This window comes from Calliphora vicina, chromosome 1, assembly GCF_958450345.1.
Source record: "Calliphora vicina chromosome 1, idCalVici1.1, whole genome shotgun sequence".
In the NCBI taxonomy this organism is placed as follows: Eukaryota; Metazoa; Arthropoda; class Insecta; order Diptera; family Calliphoridae; genus Calliphora; species Calliphora vicina.
The window spans coordinates 151,190,579-151,214,554 of NC_088780.1; the positions used below are offsets into that span (position 1 = coordinate 151,190,579).

At 28.1% G+C, this 23,976-nt stretch overlaps 1 protein-coding gene across 1 annotated transcript in view; it reads right to left on the reverse strand.

Moving 5' to 3' along the window:
* The window catches only part of Ser (Serrate), a 139,528-nt gene that overhangs the window by 5,034 nt on the left and 110,518 nt on the right, over positions 1-23,976 (reverse strand). The window contains exons 9-13 of the mRNA XM_065516162.1: positions 13,687-14,205; positions 13,040-13,167; positions 7,185-7,332; positions 6,943-7,077; positions 3,991-4,086 (exon numbers count right to left, since the gene is read on the reverse strand). Of these exons, the coding sequence (XP_065372234.1) occupies positions 3,991-4,086; positions 6,943-7,077; positions 7,185-7,332; positions 13,040-13,167; positions 13,687-14,205 (1,026 nt within the window). The remainder of the gene's footprint in view (positions 1-3,990; positions 4,087-6,942; positions 7,078-7,184; positions 7,333-13,039; positions 13,168-13,686; positions 14,206-23,976) is intronic.

The following is a 23,976-nucleotide window of genomic DNA, read 5'->3' on the forward strand; positions in this document are numbered from 1 at the left end:
TTCATTAAAATTTGAGTTCAGAAAATGTCAGCAATTCTTTCTATAAAATCATTTCCAACAAAACTAATGCTTTAGTTCCTTTAAAAGGCTTTTTATTTTATCATTAATTGTTGAATTAATTCATTAAAAAATGTTACTCAACTTTTGATGGTTAAATTTATATTAAATAGGTTGGCTACGCATTCGAAACGGCTAATAAGGTAATGGTAACGCTAATTTACATTATTTCGGTAGCGATATTTACAGATCAAAATGTGAAATTATTTACAGAATATCGGTAACTAAATTTTCGATTTCACCGGTAGCGGTATTCTAGCGGTTACGGTAATTGGAATTAACTTGGTAATGGTAACGATATATGACCGAAAGGGTATTCTAGGGGTAACGGTAGCAAACTTTGAAAAAAATGTTCTCAACCTTTTTTTTGGTGATGGTGACATGTTGACACATCGAAGCTGGCGATTAATTTTTGCCAACATTATATCATGTTGATCCATAAGTGGAAACAAGGGAGAGTTATTTAACAGTAGCTTAGCGGTAACTATAGCCAACTTTGAAATAAATTTGTCTCAAGCCTATTTGTAATAGATTTGAATTGAAGAAAATTTTGTAAAGGTTTTAGAATTAAAGAAAACTTTAATGAATCCAGTAAGGAATTGAATTCAATACATTTGAAATAATAAGGAATTAAGCCTATGACTTAATTCGCAATGAATTCTTAAGATTTACAAATTAATTTGATTTTGAAAATTTAGTTAAAAATAAATTCTTTCGAACATTTTCTCAGACAGCTTCTTCTTTATAGGAAAGAAAATAAAACAACTTTTCCAAGTATGATTACTTTTTTAAATCTGGTCCCTTAATGTAACTTTAACTATAACGGCAAGTTGTAATAATGGCCCTGAGATATGTTAGCAAACCGATATTGTTTGGCAACATTATCCTATGTTGAAAGGTTAACAAGGGAGCAGACATAGTTGTTCGAACAAATGTTCTGTCAATGTTGTTTGAACATAACATCGGCACAAGAACTTGATGGCTCTGTGAACAATTTGATAGCTCGTCAAGATGAGAATTAAAAGGGCAGTAATTTAGTGTAAAAGTGCAGGATGTAAAACATAAGAAGAGTTAAAAGTGCAAATTTGTGGTTTTATTTTAGTAAATGATCCAACAACTAAACGCTAAAATACATTACAATTTTGAGCCATCAAAGCGGACCGGGTTCAGCTAGTATTATCAAATATTTAAAGTCTTTTGTTTTTTAGGACTTTTAAAAAAAGTACCATAATTATTATGATTCTAGTACCATGTTTATGGAAACTCTTGAAACTACCTAATTTCTACTTGGAAAAAGGATTGCGTTTTTTCATCATCTTGTCTCTGTTTTGTGGCGGTGTTGTGGTTCTTGTATGTAGTAATGTCGTGTTACTTGTAAAACGCGAAAGGGAATTAATATGAAACCTAAAGATCGCGTTTCCACACACAACAACATTTGTTTTCTTTTTTTTTTTATTTAACAGATCGTTTTGGCTCAAGAAATCTACAAAAAAAAAAAGAAATACAAAGTTTCGTGTTTGTTCATACATTGGAATCGACATCTAACCAAGGAGAGACACCAAAAAAATCCAAGCCAATGTTATGTTAGCAATCAGCAGTAAGTAGTAATAGTAGTGGTAGTAGTAGTTGTATGGCATTAACAGGATGCGTCACTAGTTTGTAATAAATGGCCTTTTTGGAGTCTCAGTTTTTGTTTTTGTTGCTGCTGTGGTACTGTGGCTGTGGTTGTTTAAGAGATTCAAATCAGACTTTACAAATAGATGCTTTTGGCAGTTATATGTGAAATTTAAAAGGTGTTGAAAATTGTATGGCAAGTGTGAAAAACTAAATTGTAATTGAATTGTTGTAGCCAAACTATACTTGCAGTCAGTGTAAACTTATTTTCATATCTTTATACTGAGTCTATACAAATAAACTTACGTAGCAGTTTGTATGTGTATGTTTAAAAAGTTTAAAGCTAGGAAGGATGTTGTTAGACTCCATACAATATTAAGGCCATTTGAAAACTAATGGTTTCACATTTAAAACAAAAGATAAATGTAGATTTTGTCATTAGAAATAAAACTTTTTAAAAAATAATTTACAGGCAAAAATTTTATAAATTACTTTATGTAGATATGTATATATGAGTGTATTTAAAACTGCAGACATTGGTTTAATACTTTGGATATTTTTCAAGCTAAATTTTAGAAAATTAAAAAAAAAAATAGTGGAAAACAAATGTGACAATTAAAAAATTAATGTTTGTGTCTTAAGCTTTGCGTTTTTAAGAGGCAATTTTTGAAATATTTTTTTTTTTTAAACAAAATTTAAGAAGTTTTGAAATTTACCAGAATATCGAAACTCGCTTAAGTTTGGTTTTTATATAGGTTTAGAGAAAAAATTAAATTGAAAATTTAAAAAAGGATGTCTTAAGAAATGACAGCTAAGCCAAAGTATGTTTAAAATTTTGATAAGTTACCCGGCCTAAGTTTATAAAAAACGGACAACTATTTACAAAGGTATGACTAACAATATATTTATAGTTTTTTGATTATTATGAAATGGTTCCACTCTGAAGGTCCGATTCCTTGACGCAATTTATTGTTTCCACCCTAGATTAATTTTATTTTAAAAATATTTAAACAATATAAAAAATTTTCCATTTAAACCTCCATTTTGTTTTTAAATTTCACCGAAACAAAACAAAGCCACCAAAAACAATCAATTTATATCTCTTTATAAAAAAATAAACTAAACACAATTTCGCACTTGTTTAAAGTCAAGATAAAATCTATTTAAATAAGTATATCTCTCTCTATATATGTTTCTAATACTAATTTAAATCAATAAACATTTATCATGTCATAGTTAATTCAGTGAACGAACATGTTCACTAAAATCATATAAATATAAATAAATTTAGTATTAGACAAATATTTGCATAGATAACTATGATAAATTCGATGGTAAATGTTAAAAGAAGTTTTGCGACAATGAATTTAAATGAATTCATATGAATTCATCCAAAATTGTAAAGGTGGCATAATATTCAAAGCATTTTTTTAATTAAATTTAAAAGCTTTAGTAAAAAATGTAGACAAAGAATAATGACAGTAGTTAATTAAACTTGAAAATTATTTCACAAAAGCGTATAAAATGGCGATTTTTTTTAAACAGTAATTTAATAGAAATTAATTAGAATTTATTGGCCAATTTTTTAACTGGTTTGTCTTTTGGTTTTATTGGTCAATTTATAATTTTATAATATAAATAAAAATTAATCAAATTTAAATTTGTTAATTTAATAAGCCAAAAAAAACCACACCAGCTTAACTGGTTAGTTAAACTTAGTGAAAAATGGACGTTAGCAATTAATATAAATTTGAATATTTATTTGTTTTGTGAGAATTTCAGTTTTCAAACTTCAGTTTTTTAGGAATTTTAATGAAATTCTTTAATTTTATTTACAAAAATCCTTCTTCATTTTAGATGTTTTTTCCTTTAAATTAAATTTCATGTTTAAACAGGATTTTGCCTGCTGCTTTACCTTAAGTTATTGTTAAGGTCTTTTACGTTTTAAATGTTTTGTTGGTATTTGCTGTTAATGTGTTTGGTTGTTCTTTTTTTTTCCTTTGGTTTTATGATTAATGTTTGCTTAAGAAGTTAGTTATGTTACTAGGTTGTTGTGAGTGTTTTTTCTGTGGTTGTATTTAAAGTAACAAGTGCTTAAGTTATTTTTTTTATCCTATTCCTTTACTTCTTTAACTTTTAGGCGTTTATTATAAACATGTTGTAAGTTTATGCTTAATAATGTTACTTGTTATGTTATATACGAACAGAAATAAAAAACAAAAACAACTTTGTTCTTGGTAAAGGAATTTGGTTTGTTGGTTTTTTTATATAGAAATTTACGTTAAAGGTTAGTTAAGTTAATATTTAATGGTTGCTTACCAGTCCAGCCAGAAGGGCATTCACATGTAAAATCGCCATCACCATCTAAACATATACCACCATTGCGGCAAGGATTGGGTGAACATTCATTAAGATCTGCAAATGGAAAGCAAAAGAAATAAATACATACATAGTTATAAAAAGAGTTAAAGATTTGAGTTTATTACAAATTAAAAGAGAAATGCAATGGAAAATATAATTGGTCAATTCACAAGTTCTCCTATCATGTCATATTGTCATAATGTCCTAATATTTCAAAATGTTGTTATTGCTATTCAAGCAAAATATGTCCTAAAATAATACTACTCTGTATACTATGTTTATTGTGTTATCGTAACCAACCAGCAGAGATATGCGCCGAACGCACAAGAGTCGGTTAAGCTGAACCGCCGAGTCGTGAGTATTAGGATAATATGACATGATGACCTTGTGAATTTATTTTGGTTTATTTGAGTTTATATTCGAATGAAATTTCAATTTAAATTATTGATATTAAGTTACAATTATGTATTAATTATTAATGTAAATTAGAATTTTTGTAATTCGTACTTATAAATTAATATAGAATTTACGAAATTGTAATTTTTGGGATTTATCTTGCTATTTTCGAAATTTCATTCAAATTTTCGAAATGTGGAATTTTTTCGAACTTAGAAATACATACGGTAAACTAAAATTTTCAATATTTTTTTTCGTTTTTCGAATTTTCAATTTATTATTAAGTTTGAATTTTCGAAATACGGTAAACTAAAATTTTCAATATTTTTTTTCGTTTTTCGAATTTTCAATTTATTATAAAGTTTGAATTTTCGAAATTTCGAGTTTATGAAATTTAACTCGATTGTGATTTTGAATTAAACTTTAAATTTAGTTTAGAATATTTAAACTTTTCGAAATTATGTTAAATTCACTTTAAATTGCAAAACAAATTGGAAAACTCATTAAAATAGTTGTTTTAACTTTAGTTTAATTTTCGAAATAAAGTTCGAATTTTCGAAATTTTGTCTAATTCATTTGAAATTTAGTTCAGATTATTTTTTTAGTCATTTTATATTACGTTTAACCAAATTTGCTATTTCGAAGTTAACTTCGAATTTTAGAAACAAATTTAGACAAGTGCTTAAAATAGTTGTTTAAACTTTATTTTAGTAATTTTAGAAATTAATTTGATAATTTTTTGAAATAAAGTTCCAATTTTCGAAAATATGTTTTATTATATTTGAACGTTTTTAGACATTTTATATTCTATTTAAACAAAATTTGGTATTTCGGAGTTAACTTCGAATTTTCGAAATTAAGTTTAATCAATTTTAAATTAAGTTTACAATATTTTTCTTCATTTTATATTTTATTTAAATAAAATTTGGTATTTCGAAGTTAACTTTAAATTTTCGAAATTTAGTTAAATTCACTTTAAATTGTAAACAAATTTAGAAAACTGCTTAAAATAGTTGTTTAAACTTTATTTTAGTTAATTTATAACGTGTTTGAAAATTTGGTAATTTAAAGATAATTTAAAACTTTTTAAATAAAATTCGAATTTTCGAAAACATGTTAAATAGCCTTTAAATTTAGTTTATACAGTTTTTTAGAAATTTTTATTCTATTTAAACAAAATTTAGAATTTTCGAAATTAAGTTCGAATTTTCGAAATTAACTTTAATAAATTCTATATTAAGTTTAGAATATTTTTTTTCATTTTATATTTTATTTAAATAAAATTTTCGAAATTACATTAAATTCACTTTAAATTGTAAAGAAATTTAAAAAACTGCTTACAATAGTTTAAACATTATTTTAGTAAATTTATAACAAAATTGAAGTCAATTTGGTAATTTTATGTTAATTTAAAATAGTTGATTAACGTTTTATAACATGTTTAAAGAAAATTGAGTACATATGTATTTCGAAGTTAACTTCGAATTTTCGAAATTATGTTTAATTATTTTTTTATTTTCTTTTGACAATTTTTAATCATTTTATATTTTAATTTCGAATATTTAATTTTATTTCGAAATTTTCGAAATTATCTTTAATTCATTTTATTCATTTAAATTTAGCTAAAATTAGTTAAATTCACTAAAAAATTTTAAAATAAATTTATTTTGTTTTGATTAATATTTGATTTTAATTAAATAAAATTAATTAAATAATTTATTAAAAAATCGAAACTATTTTTTTTATTTTAACCTTTCATTTGGTACGTTTTTTTTCGTAACAATTAAAATCAAATTTAAGTTTTAAAATTCAAATTTGTATTTCCGCCACAAACGTATAGTTATTGAAATTTTGTTTTAATAGCCATAAAACTAAATTCAATTTGTTGAAACTGCTTAATACTTCTTTAAACATATTTCGCTTTTATACCAATAAACCTCAATCTTCTATCTTATCATTTACATATACTTTAACATCCATCTTCTTTTAAAATGTTCCCTTTCCGTAAACTAACATGAACAATTTTCTACATGATTACACATTAAATTTTTGAGATTTTATAAGTCAAGTTTAACAAAAATTCACTAGAAATTAAAATATGAAACTTTTTTTTTTGGATTTAACCCAAATTTTGTAGCTGTTCCTTTGGTGTGTGAAAATTATTTAAATTTCTTTTAAATCTTAACCCGTTTCCACTTTGTATCTCTTTCCGTAGTATTTAAAGCTAATTTATACATATTTTTTATGATTGAATGATTAATTTGTTTCTATTTTGTTTATTAACAACTGATTAACAGCAGCTTAAATTGCTAATCAAAGTCAAGTTTTATTTTTTGATTTTTCAAACTAAACACAATAAAAAAAACCACAACAACAACAAAAAACCTTGTTAATAGTTATGTACAACATCAAATCGTAGACATTTACAAAAATTCTCACAATATTGCTCATAGAAACCAAATAAAAAGAGAAATACATTTTTTAGATAAATTTATGGTTTAACAAAATACTTACTGTGTTCACAAAATGTGCCGGTATAACCAGTATGGCATTTACAAAATGTACCCACATCACCCATTTCACAAGTGCCATGGCCAGAACAGGGTAAATTTTTCGAAGAATTAATGGTGGAATTGGCAAAACAACCATCTGTTTGAGAACAAAACAAACCCAAAGTAAAAAAAAACATTATTAGGAAATTGAAATAGCTGTTAGTTTTGTTAGGAAATTTCAAAACTGATTAATTAAATACTAACCATTACAGTGGGGCTGATTGCACATAGGACGCACTTGTTCACAATGCTTGCCAGCTCGTCCAGGTGGACAGTGACAGTAATAGCTGCCGGGCGTATTCAAACAACGACCTTCTAGACAGGGCGAGGGTGTACAATGATCATTGGCTTCCTGAAATTCAAAAACAAATATAAAATGTTTTTAATAAGTAAAAGTATGTATGAATTTATATGAAAACAAAAGATTTAAGACATAAGAATCAAATATTTATGTAGACGAAAACAAAAGACTTAACACATAAACTCATGTAGGCCAATTCTCTTTTGGAAAATTAATAAAAATCTGTTGATTTTAATTTCTGGAAGAACCAAACAATGAGGGTATCTCGAGATAATAAACGTTTAGTATGTTCCCAATATGTCGAAGAATTATCAAAAAACTTATATTGGATGCATTACTTAAAAATGCGGGATTTACAATAGATGGCGTATTTTTTGAACGCGGTTTTGTTTTTAATAACTTATATGTCATTTTGAAGGGTACATATCTGTAATTCATTCTCACTTAGTTCTTGAACATTATAGTGTAAAAACCAAACTTTTTTTTTGCTTCAAAAATGTCGAATATTGTGCCAACAATGACTCATATGCGGGAAGTTTTGTGAATATGTTCCATCGATTTCAACATGCGAGAAATGGTTTGTGCGGTTTAGAAGTGGTGATTTTGACACGGACCAAACCAAAAAAGTTTGAAGACCAAGAAGTGGAGGCATTACTCCATCAAGATTGTTGTCAAACTCAACAAGAGCTTGCAAAATCATTGGGAGCTACTCAATCAGCAATTTCAAAACGTTTGCAAGAAACAGTATTCATCCAAAAGAAGGAAAATTGGATACCATACGAATTGAGAAAACTCAATTTTGTCTGTCTGAAATGCTGCAGCATGCTGTTTGAACGCTATAAAAAAAATCATTTTTGCGAATCATTAATTGGAATAAAAAATGGATCCATTACGATAATCCGAACCATAAGAGATCGTATGTGAAGATCGGCCAACCAGCCGAATCGACACCAAAGCCAATGACTTTAAGGTAATTGTCTGTATTTGGTGGGATCAAATGGGTCCTATCTATTATGAGCTGCTGATATCTGACCAGACCATCACGTTTATGAAAAATAAATTGAATTGAATCACAGGGAACGTGCATCGAACGGAACTGATTCGTTTGAAGCTAGCATTGGCTGAAAAACGCCCAGAATATGCGGTCAGACATTAACCCGTAATATACCATCATGACACCGCTCGGTCACATGTTTTAATGCCTTTTAAAAAGTATTTAAAAAGAAGGTTGGGAAGTTTTGCCTCATCTGCTTTATAGTCTATATCGTGCAGAATGCTCTTTCTGGGATACGATTCTCTTTGCAACAGTGATCATGTTGGTGTACATCTTATGGACATAGCTCATGATTTTTTTAGTTGAAATTTGAAAAATAATTATTATTTGCGGTGCTTGATTTTCAATCGTGCAATGGCTCATATTTAATGAAAATCTTTGGTAAATTTTTGAGATATCCTTTGTACAAGGACGATTTTCTATGATATAGCCTGGACTTCCAGAACAAATCTACGATTCATAAACTTTAATATGAATACAAAAATGATAAAATTTTACTAACATTTCTAATGTTATTAACAGTTTTAGTTTAGTTAATTTGCACTCATCTATTAATAAATATGAACTTTGAACCTTGTATATAAAAAACAAATTAGAGCAAATTTCGAAATTCTGTTAAATTTTGTATGGCCATGGACAACATTTATTTTTATTAAACATTTTTCATTTCGTTCCTTTCCTGTTTAACTCCTTTTAAAATTATATGATTTATGTAAAATTCCTTTAAATGCTATTTAAACTCATTTCCTGTGTGTGTTCTTTTTTTGTTTGGTTGGCAGTTCATTAATTTTAAAACCTAAATGATTCTTCTGCTTTTGTTCTTAATTTTATTTAAAACTAAAAATCTTCGTATCATGCTTAAAAGCAGTAAATTAATAAAAAATTGTATTTCATATATTTAATGCAGATGTTGATGCTATGGACGATGAGCTCCAAAAAAATATATTTCTAATTTTATTATTAGAAGAACCATATTTTACTGTTCATTCAAATAAAATGGAAAAAAGATCAAACAAATAAGCACGTGAGAAAATGTTTAAATTTAAACAATCTAAATTTTGTTAGTCATTTTCGATATAAATTGGACACTCTGTGTCACACACAGATACATACATCCATCCATACTAATATGTATCTGTATGTGGATGTGAGTGAGTATCTGTGTTTAAGCCAAAAGTCATTCTCCTACGTTGGAGTGAGTGTGTGTCTGTTTCTTTTTTATATTCTCATCACAATTGATTGCTCGTAATGCGATTAGTGTTAAAAGGTATTAAAGCATCAAATTCGTGTGACAGATACTGTGCTGGTGATACTCGGTGTATTGGCTTTTCAGTTATAACTTTTTTTTGTTGATGCTTTTTTAAACACCAAAAACATGTTTTAACACGCATGCAAAAGTATTAAACTCCTCTTCTGCCGCATACAAGCCAGCTAGTACACTTTTTTTTATTTTGTTTTATTATACTTAAGGCTTTATTTATTTTGTCATTCTATATTTTGTTTTTCTTTCTAGATCATTTTTATTGTTGGCTGCTTAACATTGAACCCATTCTCATTTGTTAAATGAAGACTATTTAGAAAATACACAATCGATAATTTGTTTCAAAATAAAGAACTAAAAAACATTCATACATACTTATTGTTTCAAAAGTCTTTAGTTATTTATTTCTTTGTTAATTTGAAGGTTTTTATTTTTCGTATATGATCATATGAATACCATTTCATATTGTTCCGTTTCAACATGATTTTTCATAGAATTTATGTGATTTTTAGCCGTTTAAGAATTTTAAACATGAAGTGATCGTTGTTTCAAAATAAAATTTACGATTTCATGAAAATGTTGTTGAAGGTTTTTTTTACTCCAACTCTCGTCTCGTTGTTATGAATGTGTCATATCGTATTGTGTGGAGAATATTAAATGAATGTAATTTATTTGGAGCAAAAATTGAAGGTGTTAATACGAACATTATTTAAAGACATGTAATGGTAAATTAAATTAACATTTAAATGTATACAAGTAACAGACAAACATGAAAGACATGTTGAATTAAAATTGTTTTAATTAAAATGAATAAGCCTCAGAAATCAAATCAATGAAATCAATATGTAAAAAAAAATATTTTGTGAAAAAGAAGTCATTATGTTGATGATGTTGAACATGATTTTGAAAGTTAATTTGAAATTATGCTGAAATACTTTCACAAATTAAAAAAAAGAAGGGAATTTAAACATTTAAACCAATTCAATCAAAATTCTTAGTAAATTTGTATGGATCTAAAAAGTAACGAAGAGTATTTTTTACGGGTATTACAACCTTAAGACCTATAGCAAATTAAATGGTGAAAATATATGCAAATCATCGTAAAATTAAATAGGAGCTAACTAAATTTTCAATATTTTTATATTCATATCCAAATTTTCGATATTAAGTCAAAACTATGAATATTTTTAAGAAAATAAATTATTTTTATTTTTATTTTTAAAATTTTTTTAATTTGGTGATTTTTAATTATATTATTAAATTTTCAGTTCGATTTTACGAAATTAAATAACAATTTTAATATTAAATTTGAAGTTTTTTTTAAAAAATTTCGAATTTTTAAAATTTTGTTTAAACTTAGACATGAAATTTGTATCTTTAAAATCAAATTCGAGTTTTTGAAATTAAGTTCGAATTTAGGAAATCATATTCGAGTTTTGAAATTAAATTAGAATTTTTAAGGTTAACTAAATTTTTTGATATTTGGTTTCGTTGTTTCGAATTATTGACCTTAATTTGAATTTTCGATATTAGAAATACAATTTGGACTTCGAAATTACATTAAATTTTTCATAATTAAAAATTGTATAAGAATTTTTTAAATTTAGTAGAATTTTCTTAAATGAACTTCGAAATTTTGATACTAAACATTTGGTGTACGAATTTTTCAAAATAATTTCGATATAGTTCTAATTTTTAATATTTATTCTAATATTTTATATTTTCTAAATCTGTTTTGTTTTGTTTATTCAAAATAAAATCTAAAGTGGTAAAAAGCGTTTTAAAAGTGGTCGAATTTCGGCCACCAGGCGATCCTAGTCAATATTATTATGCTGTTCGAACTTAGAAGTTAAATTTAGATATTCGAAATCAAAGGAAATTAATTTTGAATTTTCGAAATTAAATTAGGATTCTTAAGGTTAAACAAAAGTATTCTATATAAATTTGAATGTTCGAAATCCAACTCAAACTTTGAAATTAAATTGACATGATGTTTTAACTTCGAAATTAAGTTTGAGTTAAATTCGAATTTCGAAATTAATTAGAAATTTTAAAGTTAAATTCCAATTTTGAAATTAGAATGTTCGAATTTTCGAAATTAAATATGAATTCTCGATGTTTTAAATTTTATTTGATATTAGAAATTAATTGAATTTTCGAAATCAAAATTTTAGTGTATTAAATCAAGTTAAAATTTTCGAAATCATACTCAAATTTCGAAATTAAATTAGAATTTTTGAGGTAAAACTAGAATTTTCGATATTTTGTTTCGTTTGTATGAATATTTGATTTAGTGGAATAAATTTTAAATTAAGTTCGAATTATAGAAATCCAATTCATATTTTCGAAATTAAATTAAAATTTCCCATTGTGAAATTAACTAAATTTTTAAATTATATTCCAAACTTTAAAAATATGGAAATTCGAACTTTGAAAATAAAATTTGAATTTTTGTTATAAAATTTAATTTAAATTCAAATGTTTACAGTTTACAATATTTGAATTGAAAATAAAATTGAATTTTTGAAATTTTCTTTGAAATTAAATTCAAATATTCGAAGTAAATTAAAGGTTTTCTATATTGAGTTTAAATTTTCAAAATAAAATTTTAATTTTTTAAATTAGTTTCAAATTTTATAAATTAAATTCAAATCTTAAATTGAATTTTTCAAAATTACATTCATAATCGAATTTTTCATATTGGGTTCGAATGTTTTATATATTTAAGTTAAACTTGAATGTTCGATGTTTAGTTCACATTTTTTAAATAAAACTAAGTTAAATCACAGAAATGATATGTTTAAAATTATGAATATTTTAAATAACATTTGCAATACTTTATTGGTAGATGGAAATTTATAGATGTCATAAAGTTCAAATTAAGCCAAATCTGCAGTTGACAATAGCAGAAGTTAGAAGCCCTAACATTTTGTTTGCCGCTGCATTTTAATTGAACTCCCTGTCTTGTATACAAACAAGATTACAATTGTAATTTTCTAATAACTTAAAACTTTATTTATAATTAAGTGAAAAAACAGCTGTAACTGTTCCAATTAATGTTAAGTATTTTTTGATTTTTTATATTTTTATATGAAACCCGATATTTTTATATAAATTTCAAATTGAAGGTTTTTTAAATGACATTTTTTTAAACTTTTTTTTGTGTTGCTACAAATCCAAAATTAATTGGTTTTATTTATTTTGTTTGGAATTCAAATAAAAAACAATTAATTCTTCTAATGAAACAATTTAAATTCAAATTAACAACTCGTTAACAATAATAAACGTGTATTAAAAACAAAACTAATAAAAATATACAACATATACTTTAAACAATTTACGCTCCACAACAACAAATTGATATATTAAATATACATTAAATTAAATAAAAACAAATTAAACACGAAACGAGTACAAATAAGAAAAAAAAAACAGAAACATACCTCACATAATGTACCGGAATACCCCAGTGGACAAATGCAATTAAATTTACCAATCATGTCCACACATTCGCCACCATTACGACACGGTGAATTAGCACATTCATCAATATCAGTTTCACAATCTCGACCTGTTCACAAAAAATACAAAAAAAGAAAAAATGAAAAATATAAAAAAATTAAATGAAAAAAAATTGAAAGCATTAATAATTGCATCAAAATTATTCAATGAGTATAAAAAAACATACTTTAAAACTTTAAATGTGTGTAAAAAAAAATTAAAAACAAGTTGACCGAAAAAAACTTTATTCTTGAATCTTGTTAAAAAGTGTAACAGAAACATCTAGTTTAAGCAGCAGCAAACACCAACACTCTCAACTCACATTAAATACCCCCAAGAGTTGTAGTGGTTTTATGTTTGGCGTATGTGGGTAAATTTCAGTTTAGTTTAGTAGTTTAGTTTATTTTCTATTGAAATTCGTTTTAAACATAAGACACACTTAACGCAATATTTGAAATTAAGCTCCACAACATTCAATGGCTGGCTCCACACAGCCTGCCAGCCAGTCAGCCAGCCAGTTTTCCAAACACATGTTAAATTTTATATTTATTTGAATTTTTGAAAATTTGTTATGGATTATTTTGTTTACCTGTAAATCCAGTTGCACAGGCGCAATGATAATCGTTAACCAAATCCATACAAGTGGCACCATTCTTGCATTGGCCCACGCAATCATCGAAATCTTTAGCACATGTGGGACCACCCCAACCCTCCAGGCAGACGCACGAAAACGACCCCGGCATATTTATGCACTGGCGAGCATTAACACAGGGACCAAACATGCCTGAAGAGCCATTTGCTGCCGCCGCTGCTGCCAAAGAAGATGAAGCGGCATTTAAGGCGGCAATTAAAGCTGATGATGAAGTGCTAGAGCCTGCTACGGCAGCCGCAGCTACAGCCGCCGTTGAGGTACGCAATGTGGATGTGTGCAGGTGGTGGTGAGTGGTGGATGATGTGGCTGAGACGGGATAAGTGATTTCACATTCGTTTACATCAATTTGACACACATCGCCTGTCCATTCGGGTGGACATTCACAACGGAAACCGCCGATTAGATCAATACAAGTGCCACCATGTTCGCAAGGGCCACCGGCACACTCATCGATATCTGCAAAAAGGAAAGCAGCAAAGGAAAACAACATTAAACAAAGATCAAGAAAATAACATTAGCAATGAATTGAAAACGGCTTTATTTTTATTTTTTTTCTCATATAACTACAAACAAACAAATATTCAAACACAGAATTGCAGAAAAACTGATGCAAAATAATGGTTTATTTATGTTTTCTGTGCTGGCAATCTGCCTTTAAAGAGCTTTACAAGTGTTTAAACCTTTGGGGACTGGTATCAGGAGTCTATAAATATTTTAAAAATTTCCAGCTGTCAATTGATCCGTTACAGCATCGGATCATAGAAACAAACCAGACGTTAAAATTTTACTTATAACGGCTTCTGTAAGTGCTTGTGCTTTAGTTTTATATTCGTTTTTTAGTGATATCAAAATAATGACTTATTTAACCACATAATTGTAATCGTTTGTGGTAAGTACTTGCCTTCAATGACATCACCATGTTAAAAACTTTGTAACCCCCTGTCTATACTTGACAAATATTTATCATAACAATTAATAACATTTCTGGTTAAGTTTTTGCTGTACAGTCTTCTAGTTAAACCCATATATTTCAATATTTACTTCACTTCTAAATGATTATAATTTTCGGCCAGCAAACTGACCACATTAGGCGATAACTGTTAAATCATATACCCTGAAATAATGCATGATCCTGCAATATTATCCCCAGGATCGTATTTGTTGTAAAGCTTATCTTTAATGGGTTAAAGTGTTTTCAATACAAGTATTTGTTTGTAAACTGCAACACAATGCTTAAGAGTTTGAGTTTTTATTTTTTGGTTTCTTTCAGATTTATCTTTTCTTCAAGTGCCATCTCTTTAGATCTTCAAGTTGTGGTTGTTGTTTCTTTTTACTCGCTCTGTGTTGTTGGTAAACGTTTTAGATGACTTGAGTGATGTGTTTTATGTGAGTGTGGACATTTTTATCTGTTGTCTTGAAATCTAATGTTTGCATACTATGTTTTTCTTACCAGTATTTCGTATTTTCCATTTTTTGTTATTCGTTTTTTTTTTCTTTTTTCGTTTTCAATCATCATCATCGTTATTTTCATCTTATTTTTGTAAAGATGTGTCCATCTTTGTATCTGTTGCGTGCTTAAATAAACACAATTAGTTAAGTAAGGTGCATAAGGTGGATTTGCTTGAGAGCATCTTTTTTTTTCTTCTTTCTAAATACAATTTTTCGTTTTGATTTGTTTGTAATGTTCTTAAGAAAAATGCATTTTAGTTAAATGATTAAATGAAATTGTTTTGTTTGGTAAAGATTTAAGATTAAATGTGAACAAAATAAAAAAAAATTACAAATATAAGTGGTTTGGAGGAAAATAATTTAAAAAAAAATATGCATATGAAATCATTGAATGAAAATTTTGAGTTATCAAGATTTAAAAAATAATTATTATGTAAATAACTAACATGTTTTATAAATTTAAATATTTGAGTAATAAAATTTTTAAAAATATAATTTTCCCAAATTTATAAAATTCATTTTAAGTTAAAATAAAGCATATAAAAGTTTTATTATATTTCACAAAATTTAGTTTGAGTCCACTTTGTTGTATACAGGTGGGCTGTACAGTGTCAAAGTTGACTTAACTTTAGTTTCAGAAAGTTCTTGCAGCTTGTAATTTTTACAAATAACGACATTAATTGAAAGAATTCACAGAAACCGTTATCAGTAAGGAAAAATTACTACTAAATAAGCAGATATATATCAGATAGTAAATAAGTCATTATTCGACTACTTCTAAGTAATGCAGATGGTATGTTGTAGCCATTGAAAAGTATTTTATTCAGTATTACATGGCATTAGCAAGTTTCTGCGGGAAACATTTTAATTTAAATAGAAACATATTCTTTAAAAATACATTTTTACGTGTTGGTCTATAGAATTGATAAAAATTTTGTACACAATATTTTGGATATTGGGTGTATGACTTAAAAATGCGGGATTTACAATAGATGGCGTATCTCTCGAACGCGGCTTTTGTTGTTAATAACGGGAAGTTTTGCTGTACTTCTTTAATTTGAAAAAAAGTGTCGCTGAAGTATAACATATTCACCAAAGCTTGTGGTGAATATGTTTCATCGGTTTCAACGTGCGAGAGATGGTTTGTGCAATTCAGAAGTGGTGATTTTGATACGGAAGACAGAGATCGGCCAGGCCAGCCAAACAAGTTTGAAGGCAAATAATTGGAGGCATTAAGAAATGAAGATTGTTGTAAAACTCAGCAATAGCTTGCAAAATCATTGGGAGCAGCATTCTCAAAAGGTTTGCGATCAGCAGTATTCACCCCAAAACAGAGAAATTGGGTACCATACGCACAGAAGCTGAGAGACCTTGAATGACGATTTTGTATGTCTGAAATGCTACTTGAACGCTATAAAAGTAAATCATTTTTGCACCGAATCATTATTTACGATGAAAAATGGATCCATTACCATAACCCGAAGCATACAAGATCGTTTGCGAAGCCCGACACCAAAGCCAAATATTCATAGCTCTGTATTTGGTGGGTCCAAAATCTGGTCAGATCATCACAAGGAACCTGTACCGAACGCTTTGAAGCGAGGATTGGCCAAAAATCGTCTAGAATATGCGGCCAGACATCAAACCGTAATATTTCATCATGACAACACTCGGTCACATGTTGCAATACCTGCTAAAAAGTATTTTGAATGATGTAGTTGGGAAGTTTTGCCTCACCCGATTTATTGTCCAGACTACTATTTGCTTAGGAACAGAGTATCCCATATTGGCTTGGTTCGTTCTTGGCTTCAAAAGATGAGCAGTTCTTTTGGCTTGGAATCCATATGTTGCCAGAAAAATGGGAAAAGGTCCTAGCTAACAATGGCCAATACATGGAATAAATTTATATTGTAAAAATGTTTGAAAATAAAAGCTAAAAATTAAAAAAAAAATCCCGCATTTTTAAGTTATACACCCATTAGCAGAATTCATTTTCATAACCCCAAACTAAGGGAGGAAACTACACAAATCAGGGATATACCAAAATATATTAATTTAAAAATTATAAAATAATCGCGAAAAAAACAAGCAACGATTTATGAATATTTTACTTAAACTAGGTGGCTATGAGTGGCGATCACTGATTAAGATGTTAATAAAATTGAGTGAAAATCTATTTGTTACCAAAATGCTTTTATTTGAAAACAATTTTTATGTAACAAAAATCTAAATTTATAATTTTTTCTTATTTTATAACAATTTCCTGATGAATTAATTTAGTTTAATTTAAAAATTTCTTACAGTTTTTATTTGTTTCTGTTTAACAACTTCCTTTTCAATATTTATAAGCCAATATATCATAAAAAAAACTATAAGCATTTAAAACGGTTACAAGTCAGTTATCAGTCATCTATAACAACATGAACCAAAACTGAACTGAACTAAACTGAACAACAAAACAGCAATAAACAAAGTTGCAATAAAAATAAAACAACAACAGGAGCAGTGCTTTAAAAGACTGAATTGTTTCGAAAAAACTGTAAGTAAATAAATGTAAAATAAATAAACAGTTTTTGGTTTGACTTCTTTCAAAAACTGTGGCCCAACATTATTAAACATAAGAAGCCAACATATGTATTGCAATTGGTAACAAATTGTTAAGCAAAACGAATCTTTGAATAATTATCTCAAATACGAAAGAAATCACAGCAAAAAATACTAAAAAAAACTTAAGACATAAAGAAAAAGTAAACAATTTTTAAATGAGTCTTTAAAATACGTTTAAAATAAACACACAAACTCTTACATGATGTACATACATTTATACAAATAAAGCAACATAAAAGTGGTTACAAATTTTAAACATTTATGAGAAAAACCTCTTCAGTAGAAATTTAAAAAAATAATACAAGATTAAATATGAATTGTAAGCATACAGGCAGAAATAAGGACAGACAGACAGACTGAGAAACATTCATATACAATGTGAAAGGCTTTTGAGATTCATAAAAAACGAAACCAGCGGGATTTCAAATTATTAACAATTTAGACAACAACAATTATTTACTTTTTCTTAAAATATTTGCTGGTTTTTTTGGTTTTATTATAAAAAAAAACTTTAACAATATTTTTTTGATGAGTTTTATTAAAACAAAAAAAAAAAATGCGTAAATACAGAGCACCTAACGAGCAGTCATTTTGAATTGTTACAAGTTTTTTTTTATTATTAAATAAAAACAAACACATCTACCAAATTAATAGATTTTATAGTGGTCTATTAATTAAACGTATGTCAGACCATAAACCAAATTTGTAGTAAAATGTTAACCCAGTTTTTTTTTGTTCAACGGATTGACGATGTAAATTTAGTTTTTTTTCAGTTTTTTTTTTGGTAAATTTCAATGGCTGACATTAAACCATTAGAAATCTGCAAAACTAAATACAAATAACAACGCATGAAATTTCAACATTTGTTTATTAATTAAATAAACGTTTAAACCTCGATACATGAAAGCCAACATCACAAATAGCGTGCTCTAAAGCCTTATTTCCATATTAACAATGTGTGGATGAATAACAAAAAAAAAAATTTAATAAATAAAAAATGAGGTCTTTAAAAGATGTTGCTAAATTTTTTTGCAACATGTTGGTGAGAATTTTTTGTCTACAAAATTGTATTTACAGTGTTGTAATGAAAGCTAGGAAATTTTTAAATTCTTTTAACACGCAATGTTAAATCATTTAATAAATAGCAGAGTCCCGAAAAAAAGTAGTTTGAAAAATGATTTAAAATGCTCTTAACACCTTTTTGACAAGACATCCCATTTGTCATAACAGACAACAAAACAACGGACTAACTAAAAGCCTTTATGTTTTTTATTTATGTTTTTTTTTTTTGTTGGTTTTTAGTGCTGTTGTTGTCTATAAACATACATCTTCTGTAAATTGAAAAGCTTGAAAATAAAAAAGTAAAAAAAAATCTTCTTAATATTTTTTTAAAAAAGTTTATAAATATTCTGGTAATGTGTACACCATTTCTAGAGAAATTTAAAAAAGGCAACAAATTAAGTAAATCAAAACAATGGACACAATTCTATTACAGCATAAAGAAACTGGATCCAAATGCATAAAATGCAGTTAAATTAAATTTATCTTTTGAAAGCGGTTTTTGTTTTAACCCTCTAATGCTTAAGCATTCCCAACGCCCTCATCACAAAAATGCCAATATATGCAAATATAACTGATTTTTCATTTCAAAAACTCATGTAACAGTTGCTAAAAAACGTACTTAAATTGTATTAAAAAGCTTTCGAAGTATTTGAAATGAAATATATGTTATATTCATTTATTTATTTTCCATTTTGCGATGAGTGCCTTGAGGCATGCTTAACCCTCCGACGGTTGACTAACAAATGTCCGAAGTACAAGGTCCACAGGGACCTTTAGGGAATTTTATATGAAAACGCATTTTTTTAACATTTTTTTGTTTTGATTTATTATTATTTACTAATTATACATGTATAGTGAATGTTAGAAAAAAAAATTTCTTTTATATATAACATTATTAATTTTTTATGAGCTATTGTTGAAATTTCAGTACAAGGTACCTTTTCACAAGTTCCCGTACTAAACACATTTAAATCTCAATAGAAACTAAACTATTGGTCGGATCGCTTTGATTTTTTTTAAACGATTCTAGATAAAATTTCCTTGAAATACATGTGGGGGTGGGTATACTTCCCATGGACCATCTAGGAGTAATTTCAGTTTGAAAATGAAAAAGGTCCCCAAAAGGACCTTCTTACCCGCCGGAGGGTTAAGCACTAGAGGGTTAACTAATTTATATATAATTTTGAAGGGAACATATCTGTTATTTATTCTTAATTAGTAAGTGAACATTAAGTGCAAACAAAAAAAAATTTTTTTTTTGCTTCGAAAATGTAACATTTTGTACCAACGAATCGTCATATGCGGGAAGTTTTGCTTTACTTCTTTAAATTGAAAAAAGTGCAGCTGAAGCATCGAAGCTTATAGTGAATGTGTTCCAATAGTTTCAACGTGCGAGAGTTGGTTCAAAAGTGGTGATTTTTACACGGAGGACAAAGATCGATCAGGCCAGCCAGAGAAGTTAGAAGACCATGAATTGGAGGCATTACTCCATGAAGATTGTTGTAAAACTCAACAAAATTATTGGGAGCTAAACAAGCAGTAATTTAAAAATTTTTGCTAGCAGCAGGATTCATCCAAAAGTAGGGTAACATGCGTATAGAAGCCGAGAGACCTTAAAACATGATTTCGCATGTCCGAAATGATGCTTGAACGCTATAAGAGAAAATCATTTTTGCACCGAATCATTACTTGCGATGAAAAATTAATACACTGAGTTAGTAGCAATTTATAAACGTTTTCGAGACGCAGGATTCATCCAACAGCAGGGTACCATACCAATTGAAGCCGAGAGTCCTTGAAAGACGATTTTGTATCTCCGAAATAATGCTTGAACTTTACTTGCGATGAAAAATGGAACCATTACGATAACCCGAAGCGTAAGAGATCGTACGTGAAGCCAGCCGAATCAACACCAAAGCCAAATATCAATGGCGCTAAGATAAATATGTATTATGAGTTGCTGAAATCAGACTAGACCGTCACAGGCAACCTACATCGAACGCAACAGATTCGTTTGAAGCGAGATTTGACCGAAAAACGACCAGACATGAAACCGTAATATTCCATCATGACAACGCTCGGCTATAAGTTGCAATACTTGTATTTGCAAAAAAAGTATTTAGAATTAAGAGGTTGGAAAGTTCTGCCTCAGCTGCTTTATAGTCCAGATCTTGCCCCATCCGACTACTAACTATTTGCATCGATCGATGCCGAACGCTCTCTCTGGGATACGTTTCACTTTGGAACAGAGTATTCGATATTGGCTTGATTCGTTATTGTTCTCAAAAGATGAGCAGTTCAATATGTTGCCAAAAATATGGGAACAGATCATAGCTAAAAATGGCCAATACTTTGAATAAATTTATATTGTACAAATGTTTCAAAGTAAAAGCTAAAAATTTGAAAAAATTCCGCATTTTTAAGTCAGACACTCAATATATAAACCAATTTAAACCATTATTATTGTCATTAGTTATTCTAAATAGAAGTTTTAATGTAAAGCATCTCAATAATTCTCGATATACTAGAAATGTTTATTTTCCTGTTTTAAATATTTTGTCACACAGTTTTAGTTGTGATAACCGATAATCGGTTAATCAAATAAATGGGTTAGTCTAAATGACCGAAATTTTCTTTTATGGCTGATAAATTTTAGTTGGGGTGACAAAAATTTGGTTATTTAAATCGAAAATCTTCTTTGTCAAAGACATTCTATTGTTAGTATAGAAAAAATCTATGAATATAATTGAATCATTCGATTGACAAGAAATCACAACGAATATTTTTTATTTGTGAGGAAATAATACTGCAACTTTAAAAAGAAAATTCACGAAATTTCCCGATAAAAATTTCAAACGGAATGACAAAATCAATATAGCCCCCATCTTTTTTTATGGTGGATAAAAAAATATTGAATAAAGTTATTATATTTTCATTTAATTTTGATTAGATTTATATATAATGAATCATCCAAAGGTCGTATGAATTGACTCCATTATGAATCAATTCAAATGTTAAATAATTCTATTCAAATAAATGCCTTTAAATGAAGCTCATGAATTAGTTCTTGGTGACGGTTTTATTGAATGAACTGCTGACATATTCATAGAGATAATCAACTTTAACGCTAATTATATAATGCTGTATTACAACAAGAAGATTACAATTTTCACAAATCTTACATCATTCTCTATGATATTTATCGAACTAGTATACGTATGTATATATTACAATATTCACTGTATCACATTTTCAAAAGAAATTTAGTTCACTTCCAAAAAAAAATTCAATAATTTATTCCAAATATTTGAAAATTACACAATTTGTATTGAAATAAGTAATTTGTAAAAAATTTTCCTCAAAACTGTTAACAGCTTTTCCTAGAAACAGTGTACAGCGCGGGTACTTAGCATTAACAATATCTCTAATAGAATTTGAAAAGCAACACGTAATTCTTATTTGGTTTTGGCTTTTAAACTCAAAACCAAAAAAAAAATAGTTAAGATGCTGTTCAGGTACGCAAAGACTTTGCGTTTTTAGACTTTATTTATTTATATTTTCACATTTTGTTACACATACCAAACATATATTGTGTATGTTTTATTACTTACTTCAAAAAAGTAAGAAAAAAAAAACTCTGTTTACGCGACAAAAATCTTAAGTATATTTAGCAAGTGTTAAAGATTTATCTTTTTTATATATATTTTTCTGTTTTTTTTTTCCTAACAACTGACTTTAACACAGAGTGTCTGTCTGTTTGACAGTCTATAGCAGACATTTTTGTAGGCTGTTGTGGTTTCTAGAGTTAGTGCAGCATTAGTTGGCAATTAGTCATAAGTGACTCTATTTTAATGCTGTGTATGGTCAACTGCAAACATTTTTACCAGTTTTCTGTTAAGTTTTAATAGTAGTAAGGAGTGAGATCGAAAAATTCTTAACACACGTTTTTCATTACATTTTTTAACCCAAGTATTATTTGAATTTTTTTTTGATCAAGTTACCTTTGAAAAACATGTCAGTTATTATGTGTAATGTCAATTATATTAATTTTTTTGTTAATCTGATTAAAATGAGTGACCAGAAAAAAGTGCGTACTGAAATTATTAAATATTTTCAACAAAACCCAACTTGGTCTTACAAAAAGTTGGCCAAGCATACAAAGGTCTGCCGTCAAACTGTTTCCAATGTTATTAAACAGTACCGGGAGAACTTGTCAGTTGATAGAAAACCTGGTTCAGGTAGAAGGAATGGTCCACATGATGTTTCTAAAGCCAAAAAAATAGAACGCATTTTCAAAAGAGCTCCCAACACATCCGGTAGGAAAGCAGCCCGGTTAGCTCAGTGCTCGGACTATTTGGTACGAAAAGTTAAAGCTAATGCAGGTTTAAAAACATACAAGGCTCAAAAAGTTCCTGACAGGAACGCTACTAAAAATTTAGAGGCCAAAAACAGAGCACGGAAATTGAAGTCAAGTTTTATAAAAAAATATTCTTGCTGCATAATGGATGACGAAACGTATGTTCTGGCAGATTTTTCGCAACTTCCAGGTCAAAAATTTTATGTTGCTGATGCTCGAGGGAATGTTGAAGAAAAGTTTAGGACCCAAAAGCAGACAAAATTTCCCAGAAAGTTCTTGGTATGGCAAGCAATATGCAGTTGCGGCAAAAGAAGCCACTCATTTGTTACAACGGGCTCTATAAATACCGAAATTTACATCAAGGAATGTTTACAAAAAAGGCTGCTTCCATTCATAAGACTTCATAATGTGTCCACTTATTTTTGGCCTGACTTGGCATCCTGTCACTATGGCAAACAACCCCTTGAGTGGTACAAGAACAATAATGTGGTATTTGTACCAAGAGAGGCAAATCCTCCAAACTGCCCGGAGCTAAGGCCAGTGGAGAGATATTGGGCTCTTGTTAAAAGAGAATTGAAGAGTACAAAAAAGGTGTCCAAAAGTGTGGTAGATTTTAAACGGAGATGGACTACATGTTCGAGCAAAGTGACAGAAAGCACTATAAAAACGTTAATGGAAGGGTTTCCGAAAAAGGTTCAAAATTTCATCACTAGTGATTAAAACTATAAAAATAATTTTTTTTGTAAATTGTA